This window comes from Mesocricetus auratus, unplaced genomic scaffold, assembly GCF_017639785.1.
Source record: "Mesocricetus auratus isolate SY011 unplaced genomic scaffold, BCM_Maur_2.0 Super-Scaffold_100022, whole genome shotgun sequence".
Taxonomy (NCBI): domain Eukaryota; kingdom Metazoa; phylum Chordata; class Mammalia; order Rodentia; family Cricetidae; genus Mesocricetus; species Mesocricetus auratus.
In genome coordinates this window covers 1878017-1890090 of record NW_024429203.1, presented here as the reverse complement: position 1 = coordinate 1890090, position 12074 = coordinate 1878017, and the positions used below count along the sequence as shown (strand labels likewise).

The 12074-nt window shown below is 48.8% G+C and overlaps 1 protein-coding gene and 1 pseudogene across 7 annotated transcripts in view; one reads left to right on the top strand and one right to left on the bottom strand.

Annotated features, from left to right (window-relative positions):
* Positions 1 to 12074, bottom strand: part of Smarca4 (SWI/SNF related, matrix associated, actin dependent regulator of chromatin, subfamily a, member 4) — a 95207-nt gene that overhangs the window by 72015 nt on the left and 11118 nt on the right. For 6 of the 7 annotated variants that reach the window (XM_013119376.3, XM_021232094.2, XM_021232095.2 and 3 more), the window contains exons 2-6: positions 4952 to 5204; positions 3095 to 3227; positions 2038 to 2442; positions 1697 to 1795; positions 410 to 668 (exon numbers count right to left, since the gene is read on the bottom strand). In XM_013119376.3, the coding sequence (XP_012974830.1) occupies positions 410 to 668; positions 1697 to 1795; positions 2038 to 2442; positions 3095 to 3227; positions 4952 to 5173 (1118 nt within the window). In that variant the 5' untranslated portion in view covers positions 5174 to 5204. The remainder of the gene's footprint in view (positions 1 to 409; positions 669 to 1696; positions 1796 to 2037; positions 2443 to 3094; positions 3228 to 4951; positions 5205 to 12074) is intronic. The other variant, XM_013119377.3, reaches the window with a different exon arrangement.
* LOC101841557 lies at positions 8358 to 10205 on the top strand (annotated as a pseudogene).

The window sequence follows — 12074 nt, the reverse complement described above, 5'->3', positions numbered from 1 at the left end:
GTTACCTGGATCCGCCTGCCTCTGCCTCCTGAGTGCTGGGATTAAAGGCGTGTGCCATCACCACCCAGCTCTACTCTACCTTCTTATACAAGTACCTACTAAGTGCACCAGGGCAGTTTTCTCATGTGGAATCTTAGCAGTGAACAGGGGCTAAATGTTGCCTGTTCTCCTGTGGCTCACCGTCCCATCAGAAGAATGGCTAGAAAGGAATAAAGCAGTAAGAACTAGCAGCAATGCCAGAGCACCAAGTACAAGGCAGAAAGGCAGCAGTCTCGGGTACCTCAGCAGTGAGGCCAGCAGATGTGTACAGCCTATGCAAAGGTTCTGGGACAGCAATGAGCCTAAAAAGAGAGAGAACACTCCTGGCACCTGGCAATCAATCCTGGCAGTGTAGCACTTGGGTGCTCACCTGTACTCTCGCTCCTGTAGGATCTCCACAGGGTCCAGCCCACGGGGCTTCTGTATGGGGGTGATACGGCTCTGTTTCTGGTGCAAGGGCACCAATGGAGCAGGCTGGGCGGGCTGCCCTGGGGACTGGGTTTGTGGTGGCATCACAGGTGAGGCAGCAGGTGGGACAGCAGGAGGTGCAGGTGAAGGGCGGCCTGTTGGCTGGGGGGGAATCAGCTTCTGTGGGGTGCTTGTGGGGGCAGCAGCATTGGCCATGGGTCCTGGAGAGGCAAGGGGATATGGTGCTTGAACTCTAGGGCCACAGGACTGCCCTTCCAGACCTCCCACTTCTCACCCAGGCCAGAACCTAGACACTCCCATCCTCCAGCTCAGCCCACCCAGACCTCAGACCTAACCACCCAGCGTTTGGGTTTTCTGTGCTTGACTTCACAGGGACAGCACGCCCCTGTCTTTCCTCTAGAGCAGTTCATTCCTCCCCTTTAGTAGTTTCATCTCTGCCATTTCAATTACCCTTGGTCAATGGCAGTCTAAAAATATTAAATGGAAAATTCCAGGAATAAACGATTGCTAGGTTTCAAGTGAGTGCTGTTCTGAAAAGCTGCACCCAAATTCTACTTCTGCATCATTCCTCGTTTCCTCACAGCAGCACGCCAAAGGCAAGTTCAGTGTACACTGTCCTGAGGGCATTCCAGCTTACTCTATCATGACACTGTTCAGTGAACAAAAGTTCATCAAAGGCAGTGTGTTTTGATGCTATTTGTGTGTCAGGTATCCAGAGAATGACTATTTCATATCCAAACAAACTAGATTTTAATACAATAATCCTCCTCAGACCCCAAGAGAGCAGGCAGGGTCCACTGTCCCAACCCAAACAAAGACCTTGAAATACACAACTAAATTTCCCAGAAGCACTTCTGAGAGGAGAGGGCCAAGGCTGCATACAGTCATCAGAAGTGCCCACCTCCACTGGAAGTGCTCTCTAGAGAGAAAGAGACCATGCCACACCCCTCCCCATAAGAGCAAGCTTGTCTGTGTTCAGTTATAGCCAGCCATTCTCCTTGAATCAGATAGTAGACACATTCCCTGCTGACTATTGTAAAGAGACTGCAGGACAGTCCCCGCCCACTGAGAAGGAGGATAGGAAGTGCTCTGCAGATCCCAGCTGAACCCCACCGAAAAGACCAAGTCTTCTTCTGGGGTAAAGGAATGTAGACCAATCTCTGGGATCCAGCATAGCTCAGGCTCGGGACAGGAGATAGGGCATGCCACCAAGAGAAAAGAAACTCACCTTCAGGCCACGGTTTGGGAGGCCCTCCAGGGGGCTGACCAGGCATCCCAGGGGGCACACCTGAGGGTCCTGGGGGAGGCATGTTGGGCCCTCCCATACCTACATTCAAGGAAACAAAGCATCATAAATGCCACTGTGTTCAAACCTGCTGGCCTATTCTCATGTCAGCTCAGAGAACACCCACCCACTACAAATAATGCCAGAGAGAGGAATAAAAAACATCTATCTCAACATAACCCCATTCATCTCAGCAGTCCCAAGTAACATCATCTGGGAGCCAGGGCTGCCTACCACTATCACCCAAACTCAACACCCTCCCTCTCCAGCGGCAGTGCCCTTACCATGGGGCCTACTGTAATTTGGAGGGGCTGGTCCTGGTCCTGGGCCAGGGCCAGGGCCAGAGCCAGGCCCAGACCCTGTGGCAGACACTGAGGGTGGAGGTAGTGTTGGCATCTGCTGCTGCATCCCAGGCATTGGTCGTTTGCCTTGCACGGCCATCTGCAGGTGGTCAGGCAATGGCTGGCCCCTGGCCAACATTTTGTAGGCCATTATCTGAGCTCTGAGTTGATGCAGTTGATTCTGGTTAAACGGGGTTGGGCCTCTGTTTTGCTGCCCCAAAGCCTGGGGGTCTGAACCATCTAATGGGGTCCCTCCTGGCCCAGAAGACATCTGGGGGCCTGAAGATGGGCCGCTGGCTGGGACAGGACTGGAGGCATGTTCAGAGCCACCCAGGGGCGAGGGGTAGCCTGTGGGGAAAGAAGACTAATCAATGGTCACTTGGCAACATGTATATCCATGATTGCTACATCACATCCACACCACCCAGCATCCCTAGACATATTAAGCAGGCAATGCCACTCTCATGAGTCAAACAGCCTCAGCCCAGCAGCCCATGTGGCCATGAGCTTGGATGTTTCAGGAGGGTATAGATGATCAGTGCAAAAGGTGAGACCTGCAAACCAAGCTCCATCAAGCCTGCCCTCCAACCAGGCAAACTTGTTCACTGTCATTCCTGTGAGGCCCCAGGACCCCGTACCTCGATTACTGGCCCAGGTGACAGAGAGGACTCCACAAGTCATCTACTTCATCAGTCTCCCCATGTGAAAAGCCACTTTGCCTAATGCAAGGTCCTGAGGCACCAGTGCAGTTGCTAGCCCTCAGCCCCCACCTGCTAAGCCCTGGCCTCAAACACTATGCTCAACAGCAACCTCTGTCCCACTAGTTCCGTCTTCCAGGACCGTATAGAGCACCAGCCACATCTCACCAGGGAGGCCCCAGGCAAGCCCTCTCCACAGCTCTGCTGTCAGAGGGGCCCTCAGAATCCCAAATGAAGAAAGTAGATTTTGGGCTCCGAGTGCATGAACGACAGGAGACAGAAAGTAACCAGTCAGACTGTACCTTGGGAATGCTGGTCCATGGGACTAGGCGGGGGTCCCATGCCGGTGTGGGCCCCTGACCGCATGCCCATCCCTTTCATCTGGTTGTACCGTGGGTCATCAGGCATGCCCTTCTCGTGCATGGACTCCATAGGCTACGAGATGTACAAGGACACAGGTCAGTCTAGGACAGTAAGAGGCGGCCAAGCAAAGGACCACCAGGAAGACCACAGAGGCTAGCTCTGAGGCACAGACACCATGGCTTCTGAGTGCCAGACAGAGACACAAAAATCAGGCTGCTGAAGAAGAAAGCTACTTAGGCAAAGGAGCGGCAGAAGCGTGGAGCTGTCTTTTACAGTGAGAACCCGTAAGGAAAAGACTCACGCCACAGCTCCCAGCAGGAGCATCCTGGCTCCTTGCTCCCTGTGCCAAGAAGACTAGTCCCAACCCTGGGGCTAAAGCCCTCATCCTTGGGAGACTATAAATCAAAGGGATATGCAAAAAGGTCAGCACACAAAGACTGGACGACAGATACCCCACTATCCTCAGCAGCTGCCAGCTTGGAGAAAGCTATTGCAGAAGTGTCCTGCCACTGAGCCAGAGCACAATAAAGCAGGATCCTTATATGTAGAGGGGAGGCTGATGCATGGCACCTTTGAGAGTAGGCATGCCTTCCAGGGCAATGGCTATAGTGACTAGTGAGAGAGACACTGCTTAAGAGCCCTCTGTGAACTAAGCCCTGGTAACAAACATTTTAGCTGGCAAATAATTCATAGGCCAACATGTGATGAAGCAGAGTGACACCCAAGTCACAGCTCAGTACAACTGTAACAAAGGAAGCTGGGACATGGACATGGGGGGCAGCTTCTTTTGGGGCCACAGGTGTTTGCAGGCTCCCAAGACTGCTCATGCTGAGAAGAGCCTTGCCCCCAGCATAGGAGCTCTGTGTAGGTGAGGTGCTGAGATTCAGGACTCCAGGACCTAACAGGTTTCTAGGTAAATGGTAGGTATCCAACAGGCACCTGTCAAGGGGCAGTAGAATCCATGAGCAATGCTGGGAGAAGGAACACAATAAAGGGGATGTGGCTAGCATGCTGCAGGACCCTGTAAAGCAGAAGGTGGGGTCATGCGTGTGGCCCATAGCTTCCTTCCTAGGAGGAAAAGGGCAAGACGAACACTATACTAAGATGACAGAACAGTCCAGGAACTAAGGGGTGTCTTGAAAGCACAGCTGGTACTCAAGGACAATGCAGACAGGGATGAGACAGGCAAGTGAGGACCTTTCTCATTTGTGGATGGAGAACACAACCCAAACCGGAAGCCTACAGAGGTATAAGCAAACACAAGGATGTCCCTGCAGGGAGGCAGAACAGCTGACAATGCCACCATGGTGAAGTCTACTGCAGCCTCCAACTCTATCTTCTCAGACCCCAGCCTCATGGGCCCAGACAACTGCTGATATTTACTCTCAGCCAGCTCTAAGAGGAGGACCAAGGTCACAGGACAGGAGGGCTACTTGGCAGCGGGAGCAGACTGAGTACTCACCGCTGCTTCAAGTATGCAGGCCACAGTATGGCCAGAGGAGAAACCTCTTTGAAGGAATTTTGGAATTTAAAGCTTTGGCATACTGTTACCAAACAAGGAGTATGGGTAATGTAGGATGGGATTCTGCTCGGCCTCCTAGCTCAGGCCAACAGCCTGATCCCTTTGCTCACAGGAGCAGACCTAGGGTGGGACTCTGAACCAAGCCACATCACTTCTGCAAAGACCTGTCCCCTCTAGTTTAAGAAGGTACCTGCAGCCTTGGATGGAACACCGATGTCCCAAGCAGAGGCAAGTCTCAGGAGCAGAGTACAGAATGAGAGCACAGCATGCCTACCTTATGCATTTGGTGCATGTTGTCCTGAGGGTATCCTCCAGGCCCCTGCGTGGGCATGGGGTGTCCCGCCGAAGGAGGTCCTGGACTGGGCCCCATCATGCTGTGGGCAGAGCCTGGTGAGGGGCCAGGGCTAGGGCCTAGCATTGCACCAGGTGAGGGGCCAGGGCCTGGGGAAGGACCAGGCCGAGGAGTCCCACCCAGGGGTGGATCTGGAGTGGACATCTTCACAGGAGCTGCAGGCAGTGATCTCCTGCTGGAAAGAAACCCTGGTCATCTTGGGATCTAGGACATAGGTTCAGCAGGTTGAAAACAGCAAAGAAGGGTCCACAGTGAGACAGAACCACCCAGCCCCCAGTGGCCCACCTCACAGGCCCTGTCCAAACCTCTATTCTAAATCCTTCTTCCATTCCTTTTGGAAAAACACTATCTCAGGAAGAAAAATCAGATCCAAAAGCAGGATGTGATGGTGCACGTCCATCTCCCCAGCAACAGGGAGGCAGAGGATCTCTGTGGCATCTCTCATCTGGCAAGGGGGAGGCTTTAAGGGGCCCAAAGACAGTATTTTAGGTGCCCTGATCTCTGACCTGTCTCCTTAATGAAGGGCAACATCTATTGTGGAATACTTTTACTCTGCATTAAGATGTGTCACTGTAATTGGTTTAGCAAAGAGCTGAATAACCATTAGCTAGGCAGGAAAGGGTTAGGTGGGACTTTCTGGGAAGAAAAAGGGAGGAGTCACCAGGGGGCAGAGGGAACAAACATGCAGAAGAGGTAACATCCACAAGTCACATGGCCACACATAGCTGAAGAGAAATGGGTTAATTTAAGTTATAAGAGTTAATGGGGCCGGGCGTTGGTGGCGCACACCTTTAATGCCAGCACTCGGGAGGCAGAGGCAGGCGGATCTCTGTGAGTTCCAGGCCAGCCTGGTCTACAAAGTGAGTTCCAGGACAGCCTCCAAAACAATACAGAGAAACCCTGTCTCGGAAAAAAAAAAAAAAAAGAGTTAACGGGATAACCCTAAACTATAGGCCAAGCTTGAATAAGTCTTTGTCATTTTTTTGTGAGCTGGGGACTCACAAAAAAGGTTTGCATACCTCTGTGACTAGGGGGAACGCTAGAATAGCAGTGAAGGACTTATCTATTAAGAGAAAACTCCTCAAGAGACTGATCAAAGGCCTGGAGCAACAGCTGAGCAGATACTAGCACTGGTTGTTCTTCCAAAGGACCTGGGCTCAGTTCTCAGCACTCACAAAAATCTGTTAATCCGCCAGGCGTTGGTGGCACACGCCTTTAATCCCCGCATTAGGGATGCAGAGGCAGACGGATCTCTGTGAGTTCGAGGCCAGCCTGGACTACCAAGCAAGTTCCAGGACAGCCTCCAAAGCTACAGAGAAACCTTGTCTCGAAAAACCAAAAAAAAAAAAAAAAAAAAAAAAAAAATCTGTTAATCTAACTCCAGAGGATCTGACACCCTCGTCCATCCTCTGTGGGCACCAGGCACATACAAGATACATGAAGAGCAAACAGTCATACATAAAAAACATAATTTAAAAATGCCTGATCAATGAACTACACCTAGGAAAACTTCACAAATTAAGTTTGGAGAACAGAAACCATATAAAATAGAGAATGTTTTGAGAATTGAAGTCTTTTGTTTTTGCCTTTTTGTTTGTTTGTTTTTTTTTTTTCCAGACAGGGTTTCTCTGTGTAATATAGTCCTAGCTGTCCTGGAACTGACTCTGTAGCCCAGGCTGGCCTTAAACTCACAGAGATCAAGTTGCCTCTGCCTCCCAAGTGCTGGGATTAAAGGTGTGAACTGGTCTACATAGTGAGACCCCATCTCAAAACCATTAAAAACAAACAAAATAGGGTGTAGTGGTTCACACCTTTAATCCCAGCACGCGGGAGGCAGAAGCAAATAGATCTCTTTAAGTTGGAGACCAGCCTGGTCTACGGAGCAAGTCCAGGACAGTCTCCAAAACAATACAGAGAAACCCTGTCTCAAAAAACAAAACAAACAAAAAAGGAATCCCGAGCTCATGGATGGTGTAATTGAGTCGAGTAGCATACACAGAACCCTGGGGCTACTCCAAGCCTATGAAAGGCCCTGTCTCCAACGTGATCAGCATCTCTAAACACCCAAGGTTGGCCTCCACATGCACACACATGCCCCTGTGCACACCAATAAAAAGAACTGTGAAAGCTGATGTGGTGGCTTAGTGGGTCCTGACTTGAGTTCAATCTCAGGACCCACATGGTAGATTTCCAGTATCTACACACACACTGTGACTCACACACACACACACACACACACACACACACACACACACACACACACACACACACACACACAGGCATACATATGTAAAGTATATTTAACACAAACCATGAGAAAGTAATTTCTTTGTAGCTACCAAGCCCAAAGCATGATTGTAACAATTCTGCGTGAGAGAGCACCTGAAATACAACTCCCTTGTCTAAATAACTTTTCCTGATGATGCAATAATATATCTTTACACAGACACTTAGAGAAATGGGGGGAAAAGAAAGCAGAAGTCATTTGTGATCCCAAATCTTGCCTTCATTTGGCTGGAGATGAGATCAGAAAGCAGGCATGGTGGCACTATCATCTCATCACATTTCCCAGGGTTGGCCACAGGGTGGGGTGGAGAGGGCTGGTGTCTCCTCGGGGTGCACCCTACAGGAGTGGGCATAGTCAGCAGGGTAGCTGCCTGGACCTTCTACTGTACCCTTCCTTCAAAACAGCATTCTCAGCACAGAACAGGCCCACGGCTTATAGCTGATTTTAACAATTAAGTCTTCCAACAGGTATTTGAACGGCTCTGCAAGGCCAACCAGGACTTCATGGTGAGACTGTTTCAAGAATAAGCAATCCGTGGGTGGTGGTGACCACACCTTTAATCCCAACAGTCCCCTAGGGAAACAGAGGCAGGCAGTTCTTTTTGAGTTAACAACAGCAGCAAAAAGAACTGGCTGGGGGAGGGCCTTGGTCAGGCCTCATCACAGCAATGAGACAAACTTCACTGACTCCCCAAGGTAGGCCATACCCTCTCTGAAGAGCAGATGTGGGGAGGGGGGGGTGAGGAAAAAGTGGGGGGAGTGGGATGAGAGGAGGGAGGAAGAACTGGGATTAATTGACATGAAAAATTAAAAAATAAAATTAGCCAAGCAATGGTGGCATACACCTTTAATCCTAGCATTTGAGAAGCAGAGACAGGTGGATCTCTGAGTTCAAGGCCAGCCTGGTCTACAAGAGCTAGTTTCTGAAAAACCAATAGATAAATAGGTAGACAGACAGACAGACAAGAAAATAATTAAATAAAAAAAAAACAAACCCGTGGCTGTTTGAGTGTGAGGACCTGAATTCAAATCCTCAGCACCCATGCGAAAAGCTGGGAATGGCTGTGTAAGCCTGTAATGCCAGCACTGGAAGATGAAAGCAAGTTGATTAGCCAAAACAACAAGCTTCAGGTTCAGTGAGAGACCTGTGAATAGATATCAGGAGTTCAGCATTGTTATAGTTTACACAATTTGAGAACAGCCTGAGAAACTGTCTTCAAAAAACAATAAACAAAACAAACAAAAATTTAAGAATTTTAATCTAAAAGAATAAGAGTATTTCCTAGATAGTAGATTAAAAAGTCCAAACTGCTTCTGGGGCTGGAGAGTTGGCTCAAGAGTAAGAGCACTGGCTGCTCTTCCAAAGGAGCTAAGTTTGGTTCCCAGTATCCATGTAGCAGACACAATTGTTCCAGGGGTTCCAACAGGCATAGTCACAGAAGTGGTGCAGATAACTGTGCAGGCAAAAAGTGTGCGTGCGTGCGGTGGAATATTCTTTTATACTGTGTGAAGATGTGCTACCGTGACTGGGTTAATAAAGAAACGAATGGCCAATAGCTAGGCAGGAAGAGGCTAGGTGGGACTTGTGGGGACAGAGAGGTCTCAGAGAAGAAGAAAGGTGGAGTCCCCAGCAGGACACAGAGGGAGCAAGACATGCAGGGCAGCTAAAAGCCACGAGTCACATGGCAACATATACATGAATAAAAATGGGTCAATTTCAGCACTCGGGAGGCAGAGGCAGGCGGATCTCTGTGAGTTCGAGGCCAGGCTGGACCGACAGCCTCAGAAACAGAGAAACCCTGTCTCGTAAAACCAAAAAAAAAAAAAAAAAAGGGTCAATTTAAGTTTAAGAGCTAGTGGGGACAAGCCTAAGTAAGGTATAGGCTGAGCTTTCATAATTAATAAGTTTCTGTGTGGTTATTTGGGAACTGGCAGACAGGACTGAGAAAGACTGGTTACACACACATATACACATATATGTCCCAAATGCTTCAATTGTTTTAAGGCTAATCAGAAGAAAAAGCATAGCAGAGTCTCCTCCAGCAATTGTAGAAAGAGCTGATGTGATAGCCTGCATCCACAGCCCTAGCTACTGTAGAGGATAAAGCTGGAGGATGAGAGTTTAAGGGCAGCCTGAGCACAACAAAAGACCAGCAGAAGCAGCAGGAGCCTCTTCTGCCCACCCACCCCTCCATCTGCTAACTCCCCCTTTCCCTTAAGTCAACTCTTGCCTCCAGTCACCACCAAAGACTTGACCACTCAAAGACCAGCTCCCCAAACAGCTAAAACACTCGTGTGTGATTGAAGGTACATTAAATGCTACTGTCACCATCAGGCTACTTTTGCATGGAAAGGAAGTTGGCAGTGCTATTGGAAAGGAAGGAAAATCTGTTAAGATTCTTGAGAACAGCGGTACACATATCAACATCTCAGAAGGAAATTGTCCTGAGATAATTATCATTCTGTCTGGATCCACTAATGCCATCATCAAAGTCTTTGCTATGATCATTGACAAACTGGAAAAGGTCGTTAGCACCCCTACAACCAATAGCACAGCTGCACATAGACCCTCAAGTTACCTTACAGCTGGTGGTCCCTGCTAGTCAGTGTGGCTCTCTAGAAAAAAGTGGTTGCAAAATAAAGGAATGTAAGGCCGAAGGTCCAGGTGGCAGGAAAAATGCTCCCCAACTCAACTGAAGGGCAATCACTATTGCTGGCACTCTAAAATCCATCAAGTGTGTCAAACAGATATTTGTGGTCACGGTGAAGACAATCTCCCAGCCCGCCATCCGCCCAAGGGTATAAACCATCCTTTACCAGCCCAAGTCCTTGAGTTCTCCAGGTGTTTTTGCAGGCCTATACCATTCAAAGACAGTATGCCATTCCATAGATTTTTTTCTTAAAAGATTTATTTATTATGCATACAGTGTTCTGCCTGCATGTACGCCTGCAGGCCAGAAGGCACCAGATCTCACTACAGATGGTTGTGAGCCACCACGTGGTTGCTGGGAATTGAACTCAGAACCTTTGGGAAAGCAGGCAGGGCTCTGAACCATTGAGTCATCTCTCCAGCCCCCCATAGTCAGATCTGACCAAGCTGCACTAGTTGGCAACACAACGGTCTCATTTTTTCCATGATTTGAGGCAATAATGGATTCAATGCAGGTCTGGTGTACCTGCTCAAACTACTTCTCATGAACGTATCACTCCAAATGATTTGACTGATCGCTTAATTGTACGCCAAGCAGTCAAAATCAGGAAGATCCATCAGATCTGGGTACAGATCAAAATTTTGGACCTAGTGGGAGCTTCTACTGACAGGCAAGTTACCTCACTGGGTCTGCTGCCACCACTAGCCTCAGTTTTTAATCAATGTCAGGCTTTCCTTGGACACATGTGGCTCAGGGAGCAGATAGAACAGTGCGAATTCATCCATAATCCCTTTCTGCTGTTCCACACTACCCATGATCCATCTGTGTCACTTCTGAACAGTCAGAGATTCCAGGTTTTAGATAGTTTGTAAATTTTCAGTGTCTACATACTTTATCATCCACTCATGATTTCTTTTGTTTTTGTGTGTTTGTTTGTATCAGGCTTTCTCTTGCTACTGTGAGACCAGGCTGGCCCTGAACTCACAGAGATCCTCCTGCCTCTGCCTCCTGAGTGTTGGGATGGGATTAAAAGTGTGCCTCACCATGATTTTTTTTTCTTTTTGGGGGGGAAGGAGGGATTTTTGAGAGAGGGTTTCTGTATAGCCCTGGCTGTCCTGGAACTGAGGCAAAGCAGCACCAGAAAATACTAGCTCACCTTACAACAACAAACCCAGCACAATACAAAGTTCCTTTGTCAATAACTGAGAGCAAGGCTGTTGGACTGCTATGGAGTCTGCAACATGACTCCTGAACTGACTTCATTTTGCTTGAGATATTATCTCATTGTGTAGCCTAAGCTAGAGCTCTAGATTCTGTTGTCCTTAACTCTCCATTGACAGGGGAACACAGGCACCCCAGCACAGAGTTTAATATCACCCTTTGAGGGCCAGGCGTATTAACACACACCTTTTATCCCAGCACTTGGAGCAGAGGCAGGCAGATTTCTGAGACAAGAGGCCAGGACAGCCTGGTCTACATATTGAGACATGTCCAGGAGGGAGAGAGAGAGGGAGAGAGAGAGGGAGAGAGAGAGGGAGAGAGAGAGGGAGAGAGAGAGGGAGAGAGGGAGAGAGGGAGAGAGAGAGAGAGAGAGAGAGAGAGAGAGAGAGAGAGAGAGAGAGAGAGAGAGAAGCTTTTGAAGCTTGTTGTGAAAAAGTACCATGACTATAAAGGCAATTTAAGAAAGAAAGAGTAAGCCGGGCAGTGGTAGCACACGCCTTTAATCCCAGCACTCGGGAGGCAGAGGCAGGCGGATCTCTGTGAGTTCGAGGCTGGGCTGGACTGACAGCCTCGAAAACAATACAGAGAAACCCTGTCTCATAAAAAAAAAAAGAAAGGAAGGAAGGAAGGAAAAGTAAGAAAGAAGGAAAGAAAGAAAGAAGGAAGGAAAGAGTATATTCTGGCTTATGGTTCTGAAGGACTAAGAGTCCGTTACAGTAGGGCACAAGCAAGGCAGCAAATGGCAGGCATGGCAGCATGAGGAGGGAGCTGTGAAACCAAGTCTTCAACCACAAGCACAAAGCAGACAAAGTTAGGCAAAACTATGCTCTCCTAAATTGCTACCCAGCTCATCTACTTCCTCCAGCAAGACCACATCTCCTAAACCT